General features: G+C 36.6%; 1 protein-coding gene across 2 annotated transcripts in view; it reads left to right on the top strand.

Annotated features, from left to right (window-relative positions):
• Positions 1–26,568, top strand: part of SMAP1 (small ArfGAP 1) — a 93,625-nt gene that overhangs the window by 25,248 nt on the left and 41,809 nt on the right. For both annotated transcript variants that reach the window (XM_058021558.1, XM_058021557.1), the window contains exons 2-6: positions 3,583–3,716; positions 4,420–4,505; positions 7,465–7,540; positions 19,733–19,807; positions 23,876–23,956. In XM_058021558.1, coding sequence (XP_057877541.1) covers positions 3,583–3,716; positions 4,420–4,505; positions 7,465–7,540; positions 19,733–19,807; positions 23,876–23,956 — 452 coding nt within the window. The remainder of the gene's footprint in view (positions 1–3,582; positions 3,717–4,419; positions 4,506–7,464; positions 7,541–19,732; positions 19,808–23,875; positions 23,957–26,568) is intronic.

The following is a 26,568-nucleotide window of genomic DNA, read 5'->3' as shown; positions in this document are numbered from 1 at the left end:
TGTAGTAAAAATTCAAATGGCTTTCAGAAGAACAAAATTACAATTCTATTAAAACTTACATCAAACGTGACAAGTATTTCACGTTACTATTGGCTGACTGAAGTTGCAGTGTACAGTGCAGCTCTAGGTAGGTAAAGTAGCATTACTAATGACATGTAAAGGTGTTTTAAATAATATAAAATAGCAGTCACCAAGATTCTTGATGTCCAGTCTTCATTTCTGAAGCCAAATAGCCATCTTTTTAATTGGCTAGCCATGGCAAGGAAAAATATATACAGCAGTTAAACCAGGTTACTCTTGAAAATTTTTCTAAAGGAAACCAAATGTATCTTTAAAGGCCCAACAAAAAGAAACCTGTAAATATTTATATTGGTGCAAAATATTTACTGTGTACAGAAACAAGGATCCTGACTTCATATAGAATTGACAGCACTGTAAATTGTTTATTGAATCACTCTGAACATTTTTCACATAGAAAGGTTTGCAGCCTAGGCTTTAGTTGACCGTTTGGTTAAGTCAAGCATAGTTGGTATGATGAACACACAGAAAATATTTTCTGATTTCTCTTGCCTAGTGCTTAACTGTGGTTATGATTGATTTGGATTAATGAAAACATTTTTCATTTGAAGTGTTTAATATTGCATATTGTCATTACTCGGAATTAAATTCAGAGGTTTCACATGAATATTTTTGTCTGGCCTCAGGTTTGCCTGTTATTCCACTGTTTAATTTGTTCCTTCATTGCTTAAATATATTTGATTTCCAAAATTTATTTCATAAATAAGTACTAATTAATCAAATTGGAGCTTTTGGGAAAATACAAAACTGCCCTTTTCCAGGAGAAAGCCATCTACTTCAAAAGTTGTATTACTTTTTGTTAACAAAGCTTTCAGTGTTTGTTAACAAAGTTTTCTTAATGAAGTTTCAATATTTTAACTACAATTAATAATCTCTCTCTTAATTTATTTAGACTTCAGTCATGTCAAGTCCTCCTTCTGTTCTTGTCTCATTCATGTAGAATTTGACTGTCTGGTATCTCCAGTACCTGGATAGTAGGAAATTCATGTAATGTGTAGTTGTACAAACTCATCTGTGGTAAAAAGTTCATAGTGGTTGCATAAACACCCTGTAGGGATAGAAACTTGGACAGCACACAGGTACTACAGTTAAACCCCTTGTGTCCCTGTAGTAACCTGATCAAAACTAGCTCTAGTTTTCAGAAGACACATGGGCTACACTTCAAAGGGAAAACTGGAGAAGCTGTTGGGTACACAAGACTTTATCTTATCTATTTCTAAACTGTCATGGCTAGATGAATCTTTTGTATAAACTGAGGTACTTGATCTGTCTTGGTGGAATGGCTATGAAGGTTTTTTAATTAAGTTTCTTCTGGTGGACTATTTTAGCTGAAACTTGATTAATAGGTTGAGGTAAATGACCTGCAAAACTCTATCCTGGAGCACTAAAACTAAAAGTGGTATAAATTTTAAGTGAGGCCTTCCCATAATATAAATCTACCAAGTGTAAGAGTGAGTATTTTGTGTCTGTAGTGTTTTATAGGGAGAAATAAAAAGACAGATCAATAGGTTGCTAGTTGTTGTAGTATTTAGGACACATTGCAAACAGTGTCACCAGTCTTACCTGACTAGTAATAGTTGTAATGTAAAATTGTCATATGGGAAAAAATGTGTTAGGTGGATGAGTAATTCCTAGATCTTTTGACCCTTGAAATCTAATTTTATGATAGTAGCACTTACTTTGAAGACTGCCAGTCATTTTAATGATTATGGTCTTAAAGGTCAAGCAGTGGACATCAAGTGCTCTGACTTTTTGAGATATTGAGCAAGATAAATTAAAAGTTAGGTGATTACCCTAAATATTGCTAGTATTTCCACTAGTAAGAATAATGCTTCTTGCAGCAAATGTGGGGATCTGTGAATGTGTCTTGGGATTTTCAAATACCCTTTCTAAGGAATGGAGTCCAACTGAAAGGATTTCCTTGTTTTGGCTGTTGCTTGAGCAGTGCTTAAACACTATCAGAGCTTTTCTTTTCCAGTTCTGTTCCCCAGAGTTTAAAGGCTGAGTGGGTGGGCAGAAGATGCAGCTGAGGTGTCTGCTGACTGGAATAGATCATTCTATGCCATGTGATAAAGTGCTCAAGCAACAAATGCTTATGGAAAGGAAGAAAGGACAATTTGGTTATAGTGGTGTCCAAAACAAGTTGTGGGTGCTGAAGCACAGCTTTCTAGGAAGTGGCTGGTCAGCTCCCTGGCCATGGGAAGTAATGAAGAAATCCTTCCTTCTCTCTTTCCCCACTCTTGTCTGCGGTTTTTGCTTCACTTATAAGTGAAGCAGTTTTCACTTGCAGACTGTTGTCTCAGTCTGCAAGCCTTCTCACCTTCCTGCTCTTTTCTCCCTGTCCTGTAGGAGAGGAGGGTGAATGAGCAGCTCTGTGGGTGTTTGCCAGCTCAAACCAACACAGTTCTAAGCAAAAGATCAGGAGAGGGAAGCAGAAAGCTCTTCTGTAGGTCCCAGGAAAGTGTTCATTCAATATATTGGTATTGAAATGCAAACAGCTGCAGTTGCAGGAGTGGTCTAAGGGCACATTTGTCTTACAAAAGCAGAAAATAGCTGCTTGAAATGTTTTGCAACTCTTCAATATACCTTCTTGCTTTTCATGGTAATTATTTAATCTTTTAACTTCTTAGAGCTCAGAACTAGATGGACTTCAGAGTAGTACTGTTAACAGTGATGATGTACAGAGCTGGAATAAAATTATATAAATGTGTTTAATTAGAGAGTGAATACTTGTTTCAAGGGAAAAATCCTAAGTGTCAATGTGATAATTCAGGCCAGCATACTTTAACTGTCTCAAAATGCAAGCACAGTTGAGAAACAATGGTGGTTAGTAAATCAGCCTGATTCTGTTGGAAAATCCATTTGGCTGTGAATGGTAGTTTAGAAATCAAGGATACTGGACATAATCAGTTTTCCACATTCTTAGATGGATATTTTTATCAGCTGGTTTTGCAAATCTCTGTATAAGCATTTCCTAAGAGCTTGCATGCTACTGTTGTAGAGCCTATGCTATATGAGGTGTTTGTTGCATTAATATAAGATTGCCCTGCAGTTAATTTCAATTTAAGTAGTGATGCATGTCTTAGGAACCTTTTAAATGGAAAAAAAGGGAAAAAAAGAACAACTTCTACTTCTTGTGTTGATGCTTCATCTGAGGCATAGCCATAAAGATTATTCAAGGTGCAAGAAAAAATTTTATTGCTAGTAAGCAAACTTTATAAACTCTGTTGTATTGTTTTGGAGGTGGGGAGGTGGACACAGCATATACACTTTCTAGATAAATCTGACTGGTTAATGTTTTGTGACATTATTCAGAAGCAGAAATCTGTGAATAAAATTGTTAACACTGGAAATTGTTAAAAGTGATAGATACTCTAGAGAGGCAGAGGTGAGCCTTTATTCAAGCCTGTTCATTCATGTTGTCGATATAGAGTTATGCCAGAGAAAATCCTCACAGTATATGGAATTTTGAAAATAATTTATTTATTTCCTCGTTCCTTTTAGGACCAAGATGGGCTTCCTGGAACACTGGTGTTTTTATCTGCATCAGATGTGCTGGAATACATCGAAATCTTGGGGTTCATATATCAAGGGTCAAGTCTGTCAACTTGGATCAATGGACACCAGAGCAAATACAGGTAGAATATCTTCAAATATGTTTCCAGTTTGGAAGGTATGTCAGGAGTACTTCTGAAAGGATTTGCATTTATCATGATGCCCTGCTTACATGTTTTACAATCCTATTAGCTTTTGCATGTGTCATACTTCTACTGTAGTGAGCCTAAGTTCATAAAACTCACTTCAGAAGTTGGTTTGCCTCTAATTTCTGCATCATTTTAGAGGTGTTCTACCTTACCCCAGGGACTCTGAAAGCTACTTCTTGGTTGTATCTGTAGAAAAAGTGTTGTAAGCCTTTTTAATAAGTATCAGGACAGTAGCACTCACATGTCTGTGTGATATGTGGTTGTGTTCTTTTGGTGTATCAAGCGCTGAGTCTTCCAGGTATGCTCCAGTCTGAAGCCTCTTCCTGCCATCAGGCAAATTTTCTTACTCTTTGTCTTCCTGGTCTGAAGAGCCATCCTGAGAGGTCAAAGCTTGTCTTTCCCTGGGTGGGTTGGTTTACACTGCAGACAGGATCCATGCTGCTAGCTTTGTCCATCAAGGCTGGGCAGGCAGCCCTCCTGGGCCGTGCTGGTATCCCTCAAGACCTATGGCAACAGGGAGCTCTCCAAGTTAAAAACTTGGGATGGCATTTAAGCACTCCACAGTAGCATTCTGACTGTTTCAGAATTTAAACTATTGACAGACATGAACTAACTGTTTTCTACCACTTTTCCCTAGTGCATGCAGGAAATGGGAAATACTAAAGCAAGACTACTCTATGAAGCTAATCTGCCAGAGAACTTCCGAAGACCTCAAACAGATCAGTATCCTTATTGTTTGGGCTTTCACATTGAAATGACTTCTAATGCAATTGAGATGTTATGACTGTTTCAAGGAACTGCTACATTTGTCAGCTTATGTTATTTATTTCATTGATATTGTTGTATAAGAAATGACAGTGGAAGTTGAGAACAGTTTAGAAAAGATTTAAATTACTTCAGTCATAGCAAATCTACTTCATAATGAGATTTGGCAAGCACCATTTATTTTTGCTTTCAGAGGAGGTAACTTCATAAATTCCCTGTATGTAGGAAGTTAAGAGTGATACTGGAGAGCTCTTGAATATTTTCTTTGTCTTGAGTAACTGCCATCTGAAGTTTGGAAGCATTTGATCAGGAAATAATGAGCTGAATGGTACACTAAAATAAGCCATTGCATCTTACTCCAGTGAAGCATGGATTTCTCTCTAGGTGACTAGCATGGAAATTCATAAATAAACCCAAGCTCTCTCAGGGCCACCAGTTGTGTTTGTGTGTGGTTGTCACTGTGTACCTGGACAGGAAGGGTTGGAAGAAAAGCAGTCTGCTGGCAATAAATAACTTTTCTCATTAAATACCTTTACTGAATCACTAGGATAATATATAATGGCATTAATTTAGGTCTGGGTTTTTTTCTTGATTTAGTCAAGTTACTCCATAGGTAGGATTTGCTTCACCTGATCTTATTGTAACTCTCTAATTATAATGAGATCCTAAACATCTACTCTTAAGTGAGCTGAGTCTTTCCCCAGCTACAGGAGCTGATAAACAGACTTAGTTGTAACTTGATCTTAATTTGCTATATACAAAGATGATTCTGGTTCTTCTTTTTATTAGATACTGCACTCAATATAACAGAAGATATTTTTTTCCCTTTGGAAGAGTTAGACTTGTTAAAAAATGCACTTCAGCAAAACAGATACTTTTTTCATATTCTAGAAGCTTTTGCATTAAACATACATCCTCATAAGAAAAGAATCAGATAGCACCATAGTATTCCAGCTGTAATATTCTGTAACTTTATTTTAGCCATATGATTGAAATATTTTGACTAAAACTTACTCAAAAATGGAACTTGAGGATTTTTTTTTTTTTTTTTTTGCTGCAACTAACTTAAATTCGCTGGTGCTACTGCAGGAAAAGTAATAATGCTTTAAACTTTTCTTGTCAGATCAGACCAAAAGTCTAATTTTTAGACTTTTGAAATAGTTCTTTTATTCACACTGTATGCCTTGAATTAATTACATACCCTTTTTAATAGCTGTGGACTATCTGGTGGACTTAGTCAACTGAATATACTTCGTTGCCTGTGTTTTCTTTATTAACACTGTATTGTCATAAGAGGTGATTGCAACAATTTCTGATTTATTTCTCAATTTTGGCATAACTTTGGCAGCTACTTACCTACTTGGCATTCATGACAAGCTGTTGTGTTATGGATGTTTTTTGCCTTTTTTATTTGCCCATTGTATCACTACAAAATAGTATTGATGCTTAGTATGTCATCAGTGTTCTGCTTGTGAATATTCTTATATTCTAAACATTCTTTTGGATAAACATTGAAACTATTTTGCATGTAATGATCAGTTTTGGATATGTTCATCTATATTAGTATTTGACTTCCTATAATATGCTTCTAGTCTTATACTATAATATACTTCTAGTTTTAAGGTAGTAAAGTGGAGACACAGGAGGAATGTGTTTGTGGGATCTGCTCAAAATTTCCTGCTAAAGATCCCTCTTCATTTCTGCTTCTTAATCACAAGAGTAACCTTTCTAAGCATTTTTTTTCCTTCCCTGGTACTTGACAGGGATGCTGTAGTATAGGAACTAACTTTTAGGATCATTGTGATTTTTTATTTTTCTTTAAGGAAAGCTTTTTACTGTTGAAAGATGTTTTTTTCAGCAACAATAAATAATTTTTTCACACTATTAGTACTAAGACAGCTGTACCTTCAAAGTACTCAGGATGCCCTTTGCAATTTATATATATTTGGAAAGAGGTAGAAAGCAGTGTTTTGATTTTCGTAACTTTTATGAAACTGTCTTCAGGTCACATTTGCATACTGTTGGAAACTATGATTTTTGAAAATATAATTTGATGCACAGAATGAAGGGACTGAGTGCTCTGAATTCAGTGTTAATCTTAGGATACAGTATGTGGACCTAAGAGTATCTTTCCATCAACTGAGGAAAAATGCTTTGGAAGTTTGAGGCAAAGAGTGTGAGCTTCCACAGTTGCAATATCAGTTTTTGAATGGATAATCACATTGCTGGACAAAGTAGTTAAATTTATTCTTCAGATCCTAGAGAGTCAGCTTTACTAAATGTAAAGTATTCACATTGCTTTGGATGAGCTGCTTTATGAAGCTGAGAGAGTAACTGAGGAAAACAACTGGCTGTCTTTTTTGCATTTGAGCTACTGAGTTGTCAGTTCTGGTTTTCTACAGCAATATGCTTGCTGCTGTTTCCATCTTTCCTTCAATATCTTTTTATCATTAGTTGTTTTGGCTTTTTTTCCCCTTCCACAGGGATGTTTGTTTTAACAGGAGACTCTCATGGAGGACTTGGTCATCTCAGAGAAGTGTTTATGATCAGCATTTGATAAATGGTATAACATGCAAATCAGAGAACAGATACATACATTTCACCTCTTCTATAAAGAGAAAGTATTTTTCCCCAAGTTAAGATGGTAAACTATAATTATTTACCATATATGAGTACCATTGTTCAAGTATTTTCAGTCCTACAGCCATGCATAATAAAATAAATACCAGGTGAAAATGTCCTAATTGTGAAACACTGAGTTACTTTTACTCTAAATTTCTCATATTGTTTTCTTCAGAGATTAAGCTGATTTACAAAGAAGCTCACTTTGGGCACTGCAGCAGCAGTTGTTCTGTGTAGAGTGGTTGATGTTACTATTTATATGAATGCATATTTTCCTTAAACTAGCTACTTCCAGAGCTGTGGAATTTTTCATCAGGGATAAGTATGAAAAGAAGAAGTATTATGATAAAAATGCAATTAATGCCTTCAATGTAAGTAAACCCTTTAACCAGGAATTGTCACTTTGTTTTTGAAAGCTATGTAAGAGAAATGTAGTGAACATTATGCATGTTAAAATGTCTTTTACATTTGAAAACCTTTTGACTCAGACCTAAGTGCTTTTTTTCTCTATCTTTTGAAGACTATTCCTAGGTTCCATAAATTTTACCTCTGTTGTCTATTACATTCATATTAGCAAAGCATTATGATCCAACAGGTTTTATGATCCTTTATTTTATGGTTTTCCCTCATGGGTATTTCTTTAACAGTACCATTTGAGTCTTTTTTATTTATCTTTTCCATGTTACAGGGGTAAAGATAGGATTACTGTTTATGGTGACATGGTCTTCCCTCATTCTCTGTAAACCTTGATGAGAAATCCTAGGGTGTTTTGAGCCCTTCTTCTGCTGAATTCCAGGCTGTTGCTTGTGGTGAGGTGCACTGTAGTGCCCACACAGGCAGTACAAAGAACCTGCTGTTAAATCCTGTAGCTGTGTGTTCACTACTGTAAGTTGGGGAGTGCTTCTCTGGCAAAGGAGTTTGGAGAATTTGAACCTTTACGGAAGTTCACAGTCTTCTTAGGTTTCTTTCTTTGTTTTTTGATACATCTGTTTCTGGGATACATCATCTAGTTCATACATTTTTCATTATATAGTTGTATTTATGCTGAGACATACACAGCTATGTACCTGCTTTGTTTAACCATGGCCTAACACGTAGCTTTACTACTCTGCCTTAATAGGCAGTGAACTTTTACAGGGGCAAATGCAAGTGTAGGTTTAAAGCATGAGAATTTATGCTGCATTTCCCATTTGAGAAAATGGATCTTTGAATGATGGTTTCATTTTAGAAGGGTAAAAAAAGCAAACCTTGGAAGTAGAAAAGAGTATTTCAGTAAGTACTGTTGAAATGGGGGAAAATTGCTTCTCTTAAGATGTAAGGTGCAATTGTGGTTTGAACTACAAATCGGTTACCCTTCTTTACTTTTATTCCAAAATATAAAGTAGGAAGAAGAGTTTAAAGTTATACTTCCTTAAAAAGTTTTTAAGACGCTCAATATCTTTCTACACAGAGAACCTTGGTGTCTAATGTAGCAGTTCACTCCTGCCTTAATATGTTTGAAGGAGTAATTAGCTTTATCATATTGCAGAGTAAGATGAATCACTTAGCTGCCATAGCAGCAAGGATAGAATCCAGACAAGCTGAAGAGATACATATGTGTTACTGCTGATACTTTCTTCCTACTTGGGCTTTCTTGGGCTTTCTTCCTACTTGGGCTTTTCTTTCCTTGACTAGTGTAAATGCTGTAATCTTTCTGGGAACAAAATCTGATCATACAATATTTTAGCAATAGATGGGTCATACACATTCGGAGTCACCTGTGTTTCTTGAAGACCACAAGGCATCAGGTTTGAGGTGGACAGTCTATAGTCACAGTTGTGGCAGATCCTGAAGTACACGATAGTAAATGAGCTGCACAAGGGCAGCACCTGCAGTTATTGTCTGATGCTTGTGCTGGGTTATCCTGCCTGGCCCTGCCCAGCTCACATGTGCCAGTGATGGTCTTTCTACTGGGTCTGGGCCTGACAAGGAAGAAGAAGAAAAAGTGAAGTTGAGCCTCTGTTCTGCCTGTCTGATACTCTGCATTTCTGTTCTTCTGGAAAATTTCTTCACTGTACTTACATTTGCAGAGAGCATCTTGTACCCTATTTTTAATCAAAATTAGTATTCTTGGTGGGACGCATGAGCTTTTTAGCACACTTTTTGTTACCACCTTTGAAATGGAAACGACTTCATCTTGGATTAGGACTAATTTAAGTTAGAGATGTATGCATACATTGTCTTTTCTTAAAATTAATCCCTTCTAGGTATAAGCAGATGATATAGAAGTGCAGAAAGAGGGTTGCAATGCCTAAGGGTCACTTTCCTTAATGTGATACTTTCACTGAGGTGTCATATGAAAATTTAAGGGACTTTGCCAGATTCTATCTATGTTGCAAGTTGCTCATGGAAAAAGCTTCCCATAGCATAAATGTTGTTTTGAATAGATTATTTTAAAAGATGCAGTACAATATTTCTCTTAGTGTGATTTTGGTGGGTTCATAAGCTTTTCAGGTTTGTCTACCAGTACATCTCTGTCAATGTATTCTGTGTGTTGAAGCCCAGGAGTATATATCAAGGTTCAGTTGTTGACTGACAGGATTTATTTGTTACAATGAGTTATGAATGTCTTTTTTTGCAAATCTTCTATTTTATTATTCCTAAGTATAGAAGATCTTTTGTTCTATGACAAGACCATTGTATTACTAAATTTGATTTTTAGAGTTGTGCAGTATAGTAACAAAATAAGCTAGTGCAGAGGCCAGTGGTGCCATGCAGACTAAAAATATGCAAATATGAAATTTTTTCATGGTTCTCTAAAAAGTGATGAAGGATAAAGCTATGGGCAAAAAAGGCATCTGTGATTTTATTGGCTAGTTACATATAAAATAGAATAGGGCATTTAAGTAGAAATCAAATATACATTAGAATAATCTAATGCTGGCTGACTGAAAGCAACTGGACTTTAAAATCTTTTAAATCTACTAAAATGTATATTATCTCAGAGTTTTCTGATGCAGCATTTTTGGCAAAATGTGAGAAGCTTGTTCTGTATCACTGTTCAGGACTACATGTGTGGTATAATTTTCTCAGCTGTTGTAAGTGGGTTATCAGTAAATAGTTACTCTCATTTTCTTGCTTAGACCCAGTGCAGGCTTGTGGCTAATTTATAAAAAGACCCCAGAGCCTAATGCCCTGGAACAATGTATGTGTGTTTGTCCTGTGAATAACACATGGGATGTGGTATTGTTTATTGGAAAGAACTGGTTTTGTTCTTTGAACAATCAGCTTAGGAGCAGCAGTAGCTGTTGGCAAGTAAATGTATTTTAAATATCTTCAGCATAATACTATTGTCCTGGAATCAATTTTTGCTAGACCTCATTCTCGATTTTTAGGCATACATAAGCTATGAATGATGTATAGCATAGAATCTAATAAATCCAACTTCAAATAGCAGTGAAACAATTAGGGCATCTTCATAAATGGTGCATCCAAGGTACAGTAACAAGAACAGTTTCCTGTGCAATATGCTGTACTTTTTGGCTTCATTTATTCTTGAAAGCTTCTGAAATGTAAATGGGAGCTTGCATTGCTTCTGTGGTTAGCAACAGACAGTTGCCATAGGTCAACTGGAGGAGGTGATTTTGGGTGATAAAACTACCCTTCAGGTAGTACAGACATGAAACTGGGAATGCTGTTCCACTTTGGAATTGTACGTGATCATCACTTTGCAGCACCTGCAAATCCTTTTATATTCGTCATAGGGTTTTTTTGTACCCAGCAATCCTAGAGCTAAAGGGTAAAGCATGCAGAGCAGTTTCATCTATAACCACCTGAGTCCTGAAGACTGGTAAACCTTGTCTTTGCTTTGGACTCTCATTAGACTCCCTATGCTCCTTTCGTTTGTCTCCTGGAACACTCTTAAAAGAGTACAGCTTGCAATTACATACACACTTTCCCCCAAGAATCTGAACTTGTATGCTTAAATAAATGACTTGATTGACTTTTTCAGAATGGTTGCAGTCAATATAAGTGAGGCAAATATGAGCCATGGAGAAATGCTCTGGAGTGTGGGGTTTTATGAAAGTAATGTTGAACAGAATATTCATCTTGACTGACAATCTCTGTACTGAGTCCCAAATACTTAGCATTTCTATGCAACTGGTTATGTGGAGGAGCACTTGTAATGAGGTTGATGATCTTAGTGACCAAGAGATGTGGCAAGTCCTTGTTTTAGGTTGTTTGTGGAGTTACTAAGGATCTTCCAAACTTACTGGCCTAGAGGACTTCAGCTTTGAGGTAGATGTTTACAGTTTATCAATAAATAAAAAGGAAATGTGTCATTTTTAGAACCAAGCTTCCAGAAAGAGTAAAATCTGTCTAGAAAATGCTGTTCTAGAATATGCAGTAAGAACCGCTGGGGTTATTCCTAGAGATGCAGGACTGCACTAAAGAAGTTTTTTCTGGTTCACAACCCCAATAATTGAATTTGACACTATCTATATGCAGCTAAGTTAAAAGTTTACTAAAGTTGCGCAGAGATTCAGAAAATCAAGTTTGAAGCAATCATACTTTCTCGATTAAAAAAAATTAGCACCTCTTATTTAATGTAAAATGAAACCTGTAAAAAGACAATCTTCCTTCAACTCTTGGTTATTTTTTTATCTAATACAATGACCCTTATGCTTTACAAGTTATGAGGAAGAGCAGTGAGGATAAAGGTTAGCTATGTAGGTATCATCATAAACAATCTCTATGGCTTTTAATAAAAATAAGTATATAGGAGAATGCATATAGGAATCACCTTATTCAGGTTGGATGATGATTCAGCTGAAGTAGATTTCAAATACTTTCAGTCTCAAAAATTATGAACTGGTACAATCTATTCCACTACATGAAGTGGGAATATGTTATCACATCCTGACGATGTTTAGAGAATAGGAAAGAAAGCATGTGAATTATGTATGGAGCAGAAGTTTTGTGTAACTCTTAAGTTCACTGAAGGAAAAGAATTATGGGTCTACATTTTTCATGTTTTCCTAAGACATTGTGTATAATTTAAGAAGTATGAACTTAGACAACTGGCTAAAATGTGATGTGCATTTAAAGATTGTGATGGCACACTTTCCAGAAAGTTATCTTAAAGGAGATGAAATCTGTAATATATTTACTGCACTAAAATATGTTAGGTAGGCATCTTAAGGTATAGAAATTGGGGTATGAAAGGCCACATGAACATTTCAGTTTATAGTAGCCAGCATTCAGAAGCATTCAGTCATTATTGTGGAGGGACTGGTTACCAGTTACCCCTCCCAAAAGTGCAGAAAAACAAACTGGGGTTTTTTGTGGTCTATGAAAAACTTTGGAATCAACCAATAGGAAGTGTTTTTAAATATGGTTGTCAAGATAGGCATCAGTAGGGAGCACTGAAATACCCTACAGGATTATGACTTCAAGGTGGGGGTAGGGAAAGCAGGGTAAATTATTTTCAACATAATTTTGTTGGAATGGATTAAATTGTAGATTTGCAGAATGTGAAAAACGCCAATCACTTTTTTTTTTTTTTAAATTTTAAAAGTTTAATAGTAATAAAATTGTTATAAAAATAGTAATACAGTTAGAGTAATAATAATTTGGACAATTTGAATTAGGACAATATGAGACAAAGAGTTACCGATGTCTGGGTACCTTTTTCTGGGCAGCACAAGCCCACCCGTTAACAAAGGATTAACCCTTAAAAACAATAGCCTGTTGCATGTTCATACACTACATACATGATGCATAAATTCCGTTCAAGTACAGGATTCTGCCTGGTCAGCTTCTTCCTCTGAATCCTAACAGTGCCTTCGAGGCAGGGAGAAGTTTGTTTCTTCTGATAAGAGGGCAGTAAATTATTTTTCTCTGAAAGATTTAGGTGCCCTGTGGCTGCTATCTCACTGCGAGTCCTTTCTTTAAAAAAAGTATCCTACATAGCATAGTCTCCATTTTAACATTTTTATAACCTAAAAGTATATTTAACACACTACTTAAGAGAATTAATACAGCATTACTTTCTAACACAACACATATAATATTCATTTTAATATTTGTGAAAAGCCAATCATAAAATACACATTAGTCTTTGTTCCCTGCTCATTCCCCATCCCCAGTTTTCTTTCCTCCAGACTAAGTCTGAATTCACTAAGCCTGTCCTTGAATGAAAGGTGCTCCAGTCCTTTAATCATCTTAGTGTATCTTTGCTGGATTTGTTTCAGTGTGCCCTTGTCTCTCCTGTACTTGTGAGCCCAGAATTGGCCATGGGGCAAGCTTGTGTCCAGCTTGTCCACCAGAATCTCCAGGTCCTTTTCTGCAAATCTGCTTTCCATCCACTTGATACTGAGCCCATACAGGTGCATGAAGGTACTGTACCACCAGTATGGTGCAAGGATTGGCACTTTCCTTTGAACATCAGGTGACTCCTGATGGCCCATCCTGTCAGTGCTGCTCTGAATGGCAGTGTGCCTGTATTAGTACATGAACCACTCTTGCTGTTTGTACCCTTTGCAAACCTCTACTCTGCCCCACTGCATGGCTCATTGCTGAAGAAGTTCAATAGTGTTTGCCCCAGTGTCAGTGCCTGGGTGTATCACAAGTGACAGCCCTTCAGCAGCACTTGGCCAAGCGGTGGAATAAATGAAGTTGGAGAAGCCAGACTGGATTTTCAGTAAGCCAGCTGCAATCCCAGTAGCTCCCACATGCAGGGTCTTGTTTTCACCACTTCCATAAATACTTCACACAGCTAGACCACATAGCTACAAGTTGCTATGTGCAAGTAAACAAAACTTTGCCAAAGATGAAATCTCTAGTGACTACCTTGCCAGTTTAACATGGATCATGAAAATGTAAATGATCTTGCCTGCAGCAGAGAAAGCCACTTAGGGGAAAAAAAGGTATTGTTCTGAAGTGCAGAGGAATTCTCACTAAAGACAATTTTACCTGGAACAAATGCAGAAAACACTGGTTAGGCTGGACAGGAGAAATGGAGGGCAATTCAGTAAGAGATTAAAAGCATCTGTTTTGTTTATCCAGTGTCAACATTTAACTAAGCCGTGATGACTCTCTGTAATATCTCACAGAGGTGGTTATCAAAAGCAGAAAATTAATAACCTAAAAAAAAAGTGGGCAACAATACGTGTGGATGTTCTGGGTTAGAGTTGTGAAAAAGTATTTTTTTTCTCAAGTCTATTAAATATATCTGTATTCCCCAGAACAGTGTATAATTCTGTCTCCATACCATGTAAATGTTACAAATGTCTCTAGCTCTCCACATGTTCAGAACTACAACTGGCTTATGCATAAGCATCATCTATTCCTGTAATTAGAATGGTGGCTCTGAAGAGATGGAGGAGTGCTGAGTGTGTTCACAGTATTGACAGAAGAGCAGTTGGCTTCTTTCACAGCCAACCACTGCTCTGTTTTGTGAAACACAGGATTCTGGATCTCTCTTATGGGTGTCCAGTGTTAAGCACAGGAGAGGGGAGTGTTGTGGTTTCACCCCAGTCAGCAGCCAAGGGCTACATAGCTGCTCACTCACTCTGCCACCAGGACTGGGAAGAGAATTGAAAAGGGTAAAAGCCAGAAAATTTGTGGGTTGAGATAAAGACAGCTTAATAGGGAAAACAAAAACCAGGCACACAAGCAAAGCAAAGCAAGGAATTAATTCACTGCTTCCCAAGGGCGGGTGGGTGTTCAGCCATCTCATGCGTAATGGTGACTGGGGAAGAAAAATGGCATCACTCTAAATGTCCCCTTTCCTCCTTCTTCCCCACACTTCAAGTATTGAGCATGATGTCATGTGCCATGGAATAGCCCTTAGGTCAGTTTGGGTCATCTGTCTGGGCTGTGTCTCCTCCCAACCTCCCATGCAGCCCCAGCTTCCTCACCAGGCTGGTGGTACAAAAAGCAGAAAAGGCCTTGGCTCTGTGTGAGCCCTGCAATAACAAAAGCATCTCTACAATTAATCAACCCTGCCTTCAGCACAAATCCCAAACACAGCCCTCTACTAGCCACTGTGAAGAAAATAATTTCTACCCCAACCAAAACCTGCACAGGGAGACATTTTAGTAATTAAAAAAAAAAAAAGCCTTGCTAGCTAGCCTTAAGAACTTCCAAAAATTCATAGGTAAATGTTGTTAATAGTACACTAGTATTCTTACACTTCTTTTGGTATTTCAAGAATAGACCTCTTTAAAAAACATCAAGCAATTGATTTGTGTGTTTATATCCATTTACTAGCAGTCTATAACTGCTACTGCTTTAGGATAAATTACTGATTTTAGTATTGTCAACATTTGTTGGAGATACATAGTAATGAAGTCAAAAGTCTGCTGAAATCAGAAAAACGTATGCAGCAGCTAAACTTAAAACCTGTCAAATGAAAGCAGAATAGTCCTCTTCATTTAGGCTAATTCCCTGCATATTGTGTGTCTATAAACTGGCCACTCGAGGGCACTTTTGTATTTGGTTCAGCTGCAGACTTCCTGAGTGGTCTGATAACACACTCATTCTTTAATGTCTTGAATCTTCTGCATGATAGCAGCCTGCATTTCATATTTAAATGGAAGCTTAGTGTAGGCCTTTAAAGCTTCAACTTTGAATCCTTTTTAATAAAAGGCTGAATAATGACATGCATTACATCAGCGCTGGATTTTGGAAAAACTACAAATAAGAGCAGCTGAAAACTTTATGAAGTACTTACACCCTAATGACCAATAGTGTTTGTGTGACTTACATAGCATCACAAACATGTCAGTACAAACTAAACTAAAGTAAAATCATTCTTAGTTTTTGTATGTTATGTTTTTATGTTTTCTGATAACTTCATTTAGTTCTTGTTTAAAGCTTACTTTTTTTTACTTGGAATAGTAGTCGGGTCAACAGACTGCATCAGGACATTGAGCCAACTACTGTTTGTGTTGTTGCTTTTACACAAACTGTTAACTTAGCATGTATTTGGGTAGTGCCACCACTTAGTAACAACAGATAATACAGAAGTGTTTTAGGGAGGCAAATGGGGACAGGTAACACATTTAAATGTAAAAGGGGCTGGGAACTGGACTAATACTGTAAATCTGCAGATTCTTTTTTTTCTGATCTTACATTTTTTATGCACTAAAGGGTTTCTCAATGAGCCCAGGTGAAACTGAAATCTTACAGTACTGTTGCATGTGTATGTAATTTCTTGCTCAGCACTAAAGGTAGCAGATGCTTTAAAGAGAGTATTGAATTTCATTGTGCAGAATGGTTATTTTTGCTGTAACCTCTTTCTAAAAATGAGTCACAAAACACAAACAATGGAAGAAGATTCAAGAATTGCTAAAAAAAAAAGACTTCAAGTCTTCTGGTCTGAAATGCAATCAAAATCTTGTGGAGAAATGTGAAAACTTCAGAGACAGCTCCTTTCCATCCTTCTTTGTTTTAGGCAATTCTGAGTTTCTTAATCAAAAGATGTAACTACTCCTAAGTTAAAAGTTTAAATGATGTATTCATATGCTGGTTGTCATTCTGCAGTACATTGGTAATGCACACAATCACCCAACTTTATTATTTTTCTGTCAGTATGTGTGATTAGTTACAGAGGTCACTATTTGATACTTTAAGGTGCCAATAATCAAAGATGTCTTTAGTTGACTGCTTTTCAGAGCATAGTGCAAACATGTTGTCAGAGTGTGCTTTTTCACTTGGATTCTGGAGTAGGGTAGAAAATTGTTTTTTGGATTTTCATGGAGAAATTTAGGTGGCTGTCAACCAGCATTGCCAGATCCTTTTCCCCCATGGAAATTTTCCAGTCACTCATCTCCAAGAGTCCCAGGTGCAAGAGATGGAACCTCCTTGTGTTGAACCCTGTACTGTTGGCCTTGGGCCACTGATCCAGCCTGTCCAGATCTCTCTGTGGAGCCTTCCTGTCCTTCAGCAGATCAACATTCCTGCCCAGCCTGGTAACATCTGTAAACTGAATGATGGTGCACTCCATGCCCTCATCCAGATCCTGCATAAAGAAAGATATTAAACAGGACTGGCCCCACTACTAAACCCTGGGGAGCCCCACTAGTGTCTGGCCACTCTTTGGTTGTGACTCCATTCACCACTGCTCTCTGGGCCTGGCCACACAGCCCCTGTGTGCCCAGAGAATAGTGCTCCTGTCTAAGCCATGAGCAGCAAGTTCCTCCAGGAGAATGCTCTGGAAAATGGTGTCAAAGTCTTTGCAAAATTCTAGGTAGACAATATTTATTTATGTATAGCCACTCGGTTTCATTTGAGTTTTTCATTCAGCTTTCCTTATCTGGTGCAGCCTGGTAGATAACAAATTCAACGTGATGCAGTGATGATAAAGCTGTTCAGCAGCTCAGCCTTGTACTGTTGCTTGCATTACGGAAACTTAATCTGTTCTTTACACATTGTAATGTGTTTTCTCTTAAAGATTAGCTCCAGTCATATGTCTTTTGTTCTCTGGCTTAGTTGAATATTTGCATGTGTGAAGTGTGCTTTCAAGTGCTCTTTTTTGCCTGAAGTGGTTGTAGTGATGCTGGCTGTCTTTAAAAATTATGCTTGAGCATTTCTCAACTTGTACATCCTGTTCCATATCCCAGGCTAGACAGCAACTGCTTTTCACTCTGTCTCACAGCTCTGTCTGACAGCTTGCATGACACTTCTTCATTAGTTCTGTGATTCCATTACTTGATTGGCAAAACTATAATAATTGCTTTCAGGCCTTCATCGAATTACCTTCTTCTAGGTTAGATAATCCTTTATCATATGAAGAGGATTTGAAGATTAAAAACTATTATGGGAGGATGGAAATTGACAAACACCTACAGTGCTGATTTTCCCCCTAACCCCCAAATGAAATTCTGTCTTCCATGTTCTGGCTGGCAAGTAGGTGCTTGCTGGTGTTACCTGCTGTTCACCTGTGAGTGCTATCAAGCTTAAATTCTCCTAAAATCTGAAGTATACAAAAGAATGAAAAAACTCCAAACCGAAACCAAAAATCTCACTTGTTAGCAGCTTGAAAGATGATGATTCATTATCAGAATTTTACACATTTTTATCTAATTGAAAGCTCAGAAGCATGATGTTCGAGTACACAGTTCAGGGTATTGTGTAGTCACCTGATAATTTTTCCGGCATTATTTGGTTACAATGTGGTGCAGTCAGAATAAACAGGATCCCATGTTCCTATAGCAACAGAATGCTACTGTTTGTGAAACTGCATCATTGCAGCAGGTTTATCCATAACTCTGCTAATAACCCAAGGATTTTAAAGCAGTAAATTTAAAAATGAGAATTCTGTTTCATATTTCTGCAGGTAAAATTTGGTTTTAAAATTAACTTTATAAATATCTTTCCTGCAACTCTGCACCACCTTCCAGCATAGACATAGGTTTTTTTTGTAAAAATACTAAATATGTAAATTCTATGAATATTCCAGCTGTATAAGTAAAGAAAATGGTAGGATTTTCTGTAAGGAATATGGGGTATTTAGACATGACATATGATGGGGTTTTTTATCAGCTTTCAGTTTCCATTTAGTGCGAGCTTCTTTTTTTAAACTAAGTAAAAACATGTCATTTAAATTGCTTCTTTTGGTCCAACATAATGACCTACTCTGTTATAGCTTCATTTCTTTCTAAATTTTCCTTCTACACTATTTTGTATCACATCTATTATCTAGAAGTGTCAGCTTTATAGCTCTGAAGATCTTCTACGTATTTAGAAAATTATTTCAGTTTTGTTTTTATAAGGGAAATAGAAAGATAATGTTTCCATTAAAATAATCAGCTATGCATAAAAAAAATGAGATAGGAATATGTATGAAAATGCCTTTAGGGAAATCCTTTTTTTTTTTTGAGCAAGGTGTATTTGTTGCATATTTAAGTTACACCTTTTGGAGAATTCTGGAAGTCTAGTGGTGCTAATAGCAATTTTACATACCAATTCCTAGAAAAGAATGTCAGTTGTCTGAGATTCTTCAACCTGCTGCTAAGATGGGGCTTTATATTAACCCTAAGCTCTTTATGTACTTGGAGTGCTCTTAGAGAAGAGTTAATTAGAACTTTAATTAATGTATAACTTTCAGAGTTATTTTGCATTCCTCTTAATAAAAATATTCTGTTGCATTGAACAAGAACAAAGGCATTCTCTTCTCTCCCCCTCCTCTGGGACAGTCTGCCTTCATGCTTCAGGACATTAATATTTCAGTAGTTACACTGGATAAAAATTGAACAATGGATGAAAGCTAATTATTTTTCTTAGGCCTTTGATATGATCTTATCCAGGCCCATTTTCTTGCATTCTCTCCTAGTGAATTTCATTATAAGTCACACTTTCCTACCTGAAACACTTTAAATACTGTACTCAGGAAAAAAAAAAAAAAACACAAGCAACTTTGTCTCCTCTTTATGTTTCTTCTATGTCGTGTAACCACTTCCATCAATATTATTAAAAAAAAAGGAATGAAAGTCGTGTCTCTTAGCGGCCTCTACTGCCTCCCTTCCCAGCTGTTCTTGCTTATTTTCTTTCTCATTTCTTTCCTCTATTTTGTACAGATATCATCTGATGCTGCTCAGCCTTTGGCATCTTCTCCTTCTCTGCAAGCTGCTGCTGAGAAGAGCAAAGCAGAGGTATATTGATTTTGGGTGTAACTCTTATCAGGTTACTGCTTTGCACAAATGTTTACATGTCTATAGAGTAATTTCACTGAGGTAACTTGAGAGTTTGAATTGCTGTAAATCTTTCACACATTTGAAATACCTCTCTCCTTTTTTCTTGGACTAGCTAAATGAAAAGACCCAGCAGAACTGCAAAGTATGTGTGTGTTTTTCACTTCTTGGTGTTTGTATGTCAAAATTCTGGTTCACTTCTGATTTACTGTCACAGAATTGTGGAAAACCCACTTAATTCTCAGCTAATAGGTATGAGTGATACTGTCCTGTCTCATCAGAAATAATTTCTGGTATCTTTTTTGGTATTACTTGCTTGTTCCAGGTTCTAAATTATCAGTATTGTTCCATCCATTTAGTTCATTCTTCATGGAGATAAATGTAGAATTAATTTGACTCATACTGGGTTTAATATCTTTCTGGGATATGTGTGTGTGCTAACACATTTACTGTTTACATGGGTCTTTGAGAAGCATAACACACAAGCAAGTTGTAGATGAGGCATCATTTATATCAACTTTCAGTAAATGTCATTTGCAACAATAATAAAATGCATATTTAGAATTTGAATATCCAGTGTTTGTTTCTTTTAGATACTTCACTCTAAATTGAGACTATACAATATATGAAATAATTTATGATGTGAACATAAATCAAGCTTTTTCCTTCTAAATACAAAAAAATTGGACAGAAGTTATAAATTATTTTAGTTCAGCTATATTTAAACATTAATTAAAATTTAAATGTCAGTGTCATGGACTAAGATCACAAGCCTTGTTCAATTTATCATGTGTTTTAAGTTGTATGAGGAGTAGCATGAGCCACTGGGAATGAAGCTTGCCTTTACTTTCTTATCTACCTCTCTTGGTGCATTCACACTTGAAAGTTCTTCTGTGTAACTAGAATGCCATGTTATTAGAAATGAAACTTGGAAAAAAATTAATAATCTTTGCTTACAATTTAAGACCAGTATAAAGTCAATTTAATTTTATTATCTTCATAGTGCTTTTTGACTGCTTTTGCAAGTAATGAAGCACTTGAGTTGAGACTCTGGCATGATCAATGCAACATCTGAGAAATGTTTTTATTTAGTCTGAATTCATTTTTATCTAATGGAGCTGAGGCAGAAAGCTTGAATATTGAAATCAGGAAGTGTGAAGATGAAGGACTTGTGGCTTTTCAAGTCCACAGTGAAAATGAATGAAGATAAAGTTGCTGAGAATCAAGACTCTTTCTGTAGACTCTGTGAGGTGTGGAGGACAGTTTATTTTAAGTCTTAATACATTCACTATTAAGTTTTTAGAGATTTGTTAAGGGCAACAAGAAGCATATATTTATATTTGGTCACCTTTACAGAGTGTTTGCCATATGATACTAGCTGCAAACCCTCCTTGTTCTTGAATCCTTGAAAAAGAAATGTTTCCAGATACTTTTTACTCCAGAAGTGAGGTTTCTTTGACAAAACATACTTTAAAAGTACATTGAAGTCAAACTGGAAATCAGAACATACTGAAAAACTGCAAAAACTTTACCTCTGCTTTCCCTTAAATATATTTAAGGAAATTTAAGGTGCTGTGATTGAAAAGTAAGAGTACTTGCATGACACTTCAAACAGCCTTTCCTGGGAGGAGAGGAATCAAATCATAGAATTGTGGAGTCATAGAATGGTTTGAGTTGGAAGGGCCCTTAAAGATCATCAAGTTCCAGCCCCCTGCTATGAACAAGTTGCTCAAAACCCCATCCAACCTGGACTTGAACACTTTCAGGGATAGGGGATCCACAGCCTCCCTGGGCAATCTGTTCCAGTCCCTCATCATCCTCACAGTACAAAATTTCTTCCTAGTGTGTAATCTAAACCTGCTCTCTTTCAGTTTAAAGCCATTCCCCCTTCTCCTGTCACTGTCCTGCTGGAGTCCTTACCCATTGTTCCTGAAGCTCCCTTGAGGTGCTACTATAGGAAGACTGCTGTGAAGTGTCCCAGAGTCTTCTTTCTTCTCCAGACTCAGACAACCCCAATTTTCTCAGCCTGTCTTTAGAGAGAGGTGCTCCAGCCCCCAGTCATTTTTGGGCCCTTCTCTGGGCTGCAGTGGGTCCATGTCCTTCTGATGTTGGGGGCCCCAACTGCAGAGGAAGGGTCTGTGAGAGCAGAGCAGAGGAGGAGAATCATGTCCCTTGACCTGCTGGTCACACTTCCTTTGATGCAGTTGCTTCAAGAGATTGCATTTATTTAAATTATTCAGCTTGAGAAGGTTGGAGCGGGATGCGGGTACAGAAAAGGCAAGACTTCAAAAAGTTGTTGCTCTGGCAGTGTAATTTATGTGTATACCAGAATACAGGTTGGTACTAGGGTCAGTGAAACAGTAGTGGAAGAAAGGCTGAGCTTCATTGAAAGGCGTGGCTATGCATTTGTAATCCTAGTTCAGTAAGACTGCAAGCCTCAGGTTATTATGTGACCTCAAAATAAAATACTGCTCCGTATTTGTCCCAGTCATACAGACATTTCTTGAACACCTTGCATTATCACAGGTGAGATACAGCATTGGCAAGGCCTCTCGTTCGGACCACTGTGTTCACTTTTGTGTTCTTTTATTCAGTGAAATCTAAGCTGGTCTCTGTTTCTTTTCATCAAAACTGATGTCCCAAATTTCCTTATTGGGGTTTCATGACTGTGGTCATTGCTTTCTGTTGCTTGTATGCAGGTGCTTGGTGTGATAGTCTGATTTGCCAGGAACTGAGTGTTCGGGTTAATGCCTGGTGAAATAATTCACATGGGTTAGTTGGGACTTGAGTAGCCCAAATCAATCTGGTAAATATGGTGAAAGGTTTGAAAATTAATTACTGGAAGTTTTGAAGAATGTGTTACTTGGATCCCTCTGTGTCCAGTCACCTCCAAAAAAATAACCACAAACAAAACCCCCAAAACAACAAAAAACCCAAACCTTCATCTGAGTGTTAGAACTATATTAAGTGAATAGCGTGCTATAAAAATTTTTAAATTGGATGTACTGGATATTTAAAAAAAAATACAAAACTCACAAATATTCCTTACTGTCACAAACTATTAACTGTTTTATTTTTAATACTGGAGCTACATGGACAGATCTAGCCTCTCAACCTTCTGCTTAATACTGGGAAACTTGTAAACAGTAGCTTTTTCTGAAACAAGGCTGTTTTGAAGCTTTGAACAAACAGGTGCAAGTCTAATGGCCAAAAGAACATTTAGGAGCTACAGTTTCATCCATTTAGTGTTGAAATATACTCACTAGTACTACTCTGTAGGTGTACCAGGTAAATGCAGGCAGACTAACACTTTGTCAAAGCAATTGCTAACCTAGCAAGTCTGAATCTTCTTCATGTTATTCCTTAAGGCATATTTTATGCTTTGCTTCAGTCAGATGGGTCAGTAATTTTGGCACATTCATTCATCAAAAACTGAAGTGAAGAAGTATCTGTTATGTTATTATGATGCATTCAAAGTAAAGGGATCTTTATATTTTCACTTTCTGGAACAATATAATGTCTCATGATTCAGCTGGCCTGTCATATGGCCCAAGGCAACTTTTTTACATTCAGGACTACTAGATTGGCTTTTAAAAATTAGTACCTTTCTGCAGAAAGCAGAATGCAATTTACCTTAATCTAGTTCTTTGGTCAAAGCAGCTGACATCCACCCTCAATGACAGAGGTTATCAGAATTAACAGAGATACTTATACTTGCAGATTATTTTTTCTCTTCAGCTCTGCTTAGCTTAGGAGAATCAATACTGGTTCTTTTTTCCTTCTGCTTATTAAGCAGAAAAGCAGATGAGCAGGTAAAAAAGTGAATTTCTTGAATTTAATCTAAAAGTCACAGTATTTTTAATATTAGTATTTTAGCAAAATTAGTCACTTCTGGAAGGAGAGCAGATAAAAGCATAAACTATGATTTAAAAGGGAGTAACTGAAGATCTTTGTTTATAGTCTGTGTGACTGTAGACATTCAATATGTTTGCAAATTGGGTGCTAGCAAAATGCTTTTACTTTTTGCAGAAGGAAAAAGAAAAAAAGAAAGAAGAGAAAAAGAGAGAGAAAGAATCAGAAAAACCATCAAAACAGTTAACAGCTGAAAAGGTAAGAAGAGTTTCTTTTTTTCCACTTAATTAAAAATGGCACATAGTATTAGATATGTTCAGAGATTTGGGGAAAAAATCAATGTGTATGTGTATATGAGTTGTGATCTGGTTAATCCACATGAATTGTTTGCTTGTGCTGTTGCTTGCATACAAAGGTTGGTTGGCCATGTGATGAGGAATGTGTTCAGGGGAAGACAGAAATGGGTTAAGCTTTGTTGAAGTTTAGGCTCAGACCATAAATCTAATGAAGATTTTTAAGATCACAGCATAGTCCTGAGTTAGGAGGGACCCACAAGGATCATCAAGTCCCTCTATTAAATGCACAGCCTGTATGGGGATTGACCCCCCAACCTTGGTGTTGGTGGCACCATGCTCTGACCAGCTCAGCTAAAACCTCAGGGTCATGGACCACTGCTGTTCTTGCACAGAAAATGTCAGTTTTATTGAGTCCTCTATAATCATCTAATACTCTCTTTGATAAATTAATATATTTTAAACACAAATGTAAAATCTGTAGAATTTAATTAGTAATTTTAAGTAACTTAAAAATTTCCGACTAAGATCATGTCAACAAAACATGACAAGCAAACAACTTAAGGTGCTTCTTTCCACAGCCAGGGTAAAGCATAATGAGCAGCCTTAGCAGTGTAGGTACAATTAAAATTTCATGTGCAGTTCTGCAGAGTTAATATTAAACAAAAATTAAATGAGTAATTTTAGTATTAAATATATTAATCTCTTTTAATAGAAATATTGTCTTTCTGATCTTGTGAATCCATTAATATGTTGAGGTCTGTAGTGTAGTCTGAAGAATGCCTTGGAGTCTCCATCTGTCAGTTTATTCCCCCATATTGCTGTGTTACAATTATGAAAAATGTTGTGTGTTCACAGACTATGATTGCAGATGTATTTCTAATTCAGTTTTCAAATAGAGTATTTTTTCATTTTACATAATAAAACAAGATACAAAAAAAATTTATACATACTTGGAGGGAGAAAAAAAGCCCCTCTCCAATAGGAATATCATTTTCTTAAATTAGAAAGCAAGTTTAGAATGAGTTAGTGCAGAAGCAGGTTTTCTTATGACAATTCCTGCTGCTTCACTGAGCTGTTGTTATTGATATGGTACAAGGAAAGAAAAATTATGCATGGGAATAAAAATATTAGAATTGTTGATTACTGAAGCTTTACGGGGGTGTCCAGCCAAGTTAAATGTTTTATTTTGGTCCTTATAATAATATACTTTAGTTATAAAGGCTAAAACCATTGCTGTGGTTTGGAAACATTATCTTTCTAGAGCCCAGAAATCTACTTTTGGACTGGGAGAGAGGGTCTCACTTTGTAAGGATGCGTGAACTTTGTTATGTGGCTGGAAATATTTGGTTAAGTGAGGGGAAGTGACAACAGAGCATAGTTACAGCTGAGGGATTATCCTACCACTTGAAATAAAATACCAGTTCTAATGCCACTGATTAGATTTACATTTGAAAAGTCATTAGATTATCAGTTAATGATTAGACAAATAAAAAGAAGAATTTTGATTTTAAAGGCTTGTACTACAAAATGTGGAATTTGGTAAATATATCTGTATTAGATAATCGTGCTGTTGTAACAGCTGCAAAATGTTTGAAGCACTGCAGCATATTTTATTTCATTATTAATGTGTCAGCATTGACTGCTCAAATGGAACTCATCTCTGTGTCATCTTTTAAATTTAAGACATTCTTCAAGCGTGAGCTTTTAAAGGATCATTCATTCAAAATGACCTGCTTTCACACTGTAAATTTTATATATCTTAAAAGTCTAGTTGCTTTCTATAATCCAAATGAAGGAGAGCTGTAGCATATATTTATTTCTGCTGGACAGTGCTGGTGAGGTACAAAAAAAAGATTTTCTTTTCATACATGGAATAATACATTACTGTTTTTGCAGCGTGTTTCTGCTTTAGGGAGCTGATAAACATTAGTATCTCACTAATAATGATACACTTCACATCCAGGTAGAGACTGGCTGTAGGATGTTTTAAGTATTGCCTCCTGAATCAGCAGGGGAGTGCAGGCTCTTGACCATAGTATTTATCATGTTTTCAGCAAACACATCAAGCAGTAGATGGTTATTTTTCACAGTTCCTGGAGGAGGAAACAATATGAGAAGTCTGCACACTTCATATTGAAAGTCACAGGCTGCCTTTAGTACAGGCATGGTTGATATCCAGTCTAGTTGTTCCAGGCTTGGGAAGTTAATTAAAAATATGTGAGCAAGCAGTTTGCAGTTCTGTCACAATTTTGAGACTTCTTTTAGATTAAGGTAATTCAAGCAGTGTTTTAAGTATCCTATAGAAGAATCAATAAAGATGGAAAACATTAGAGGTCTTAAACTGGTAAAAAGAATTCATCTTTTTACTAGAGAAAACTTCAGATCTATTCTCAAGTGTCATGTACTCCTATAAGTCTTCAGTTCCTAATGACTTCGATTTTGTCTTTTGTTGAGATTAAATTTCTTAGCTCTTAAAACAAGAATATGCATCCTAAAAATTTAAAATGTTCACATTCAATTCTCATGTTATCTCTGCTTCATAGAGTTAATTTGCTCCTACATCCATTTAAGTCT

This window comes from Melospiza georgiana, chromosome 3, assembly GCF_028018845.1.
Source record: "Melospiza georgiana isolate bMelGeo1 chromosome 3, bMelGeo1.pri, whole genome shotgun sequence".
Taxonomy (NCBI): domain Eukaryota; kingdom Metazoa; phylum Chordata; class Aves; order Passeriformes; family Passerellidae; genus Melospiza; species Melospiza georgiana.
Note: the sequence above shows the minus strand (reverse complement) of the source record. Positions and strands in the feature narration are given on the sequence as shown.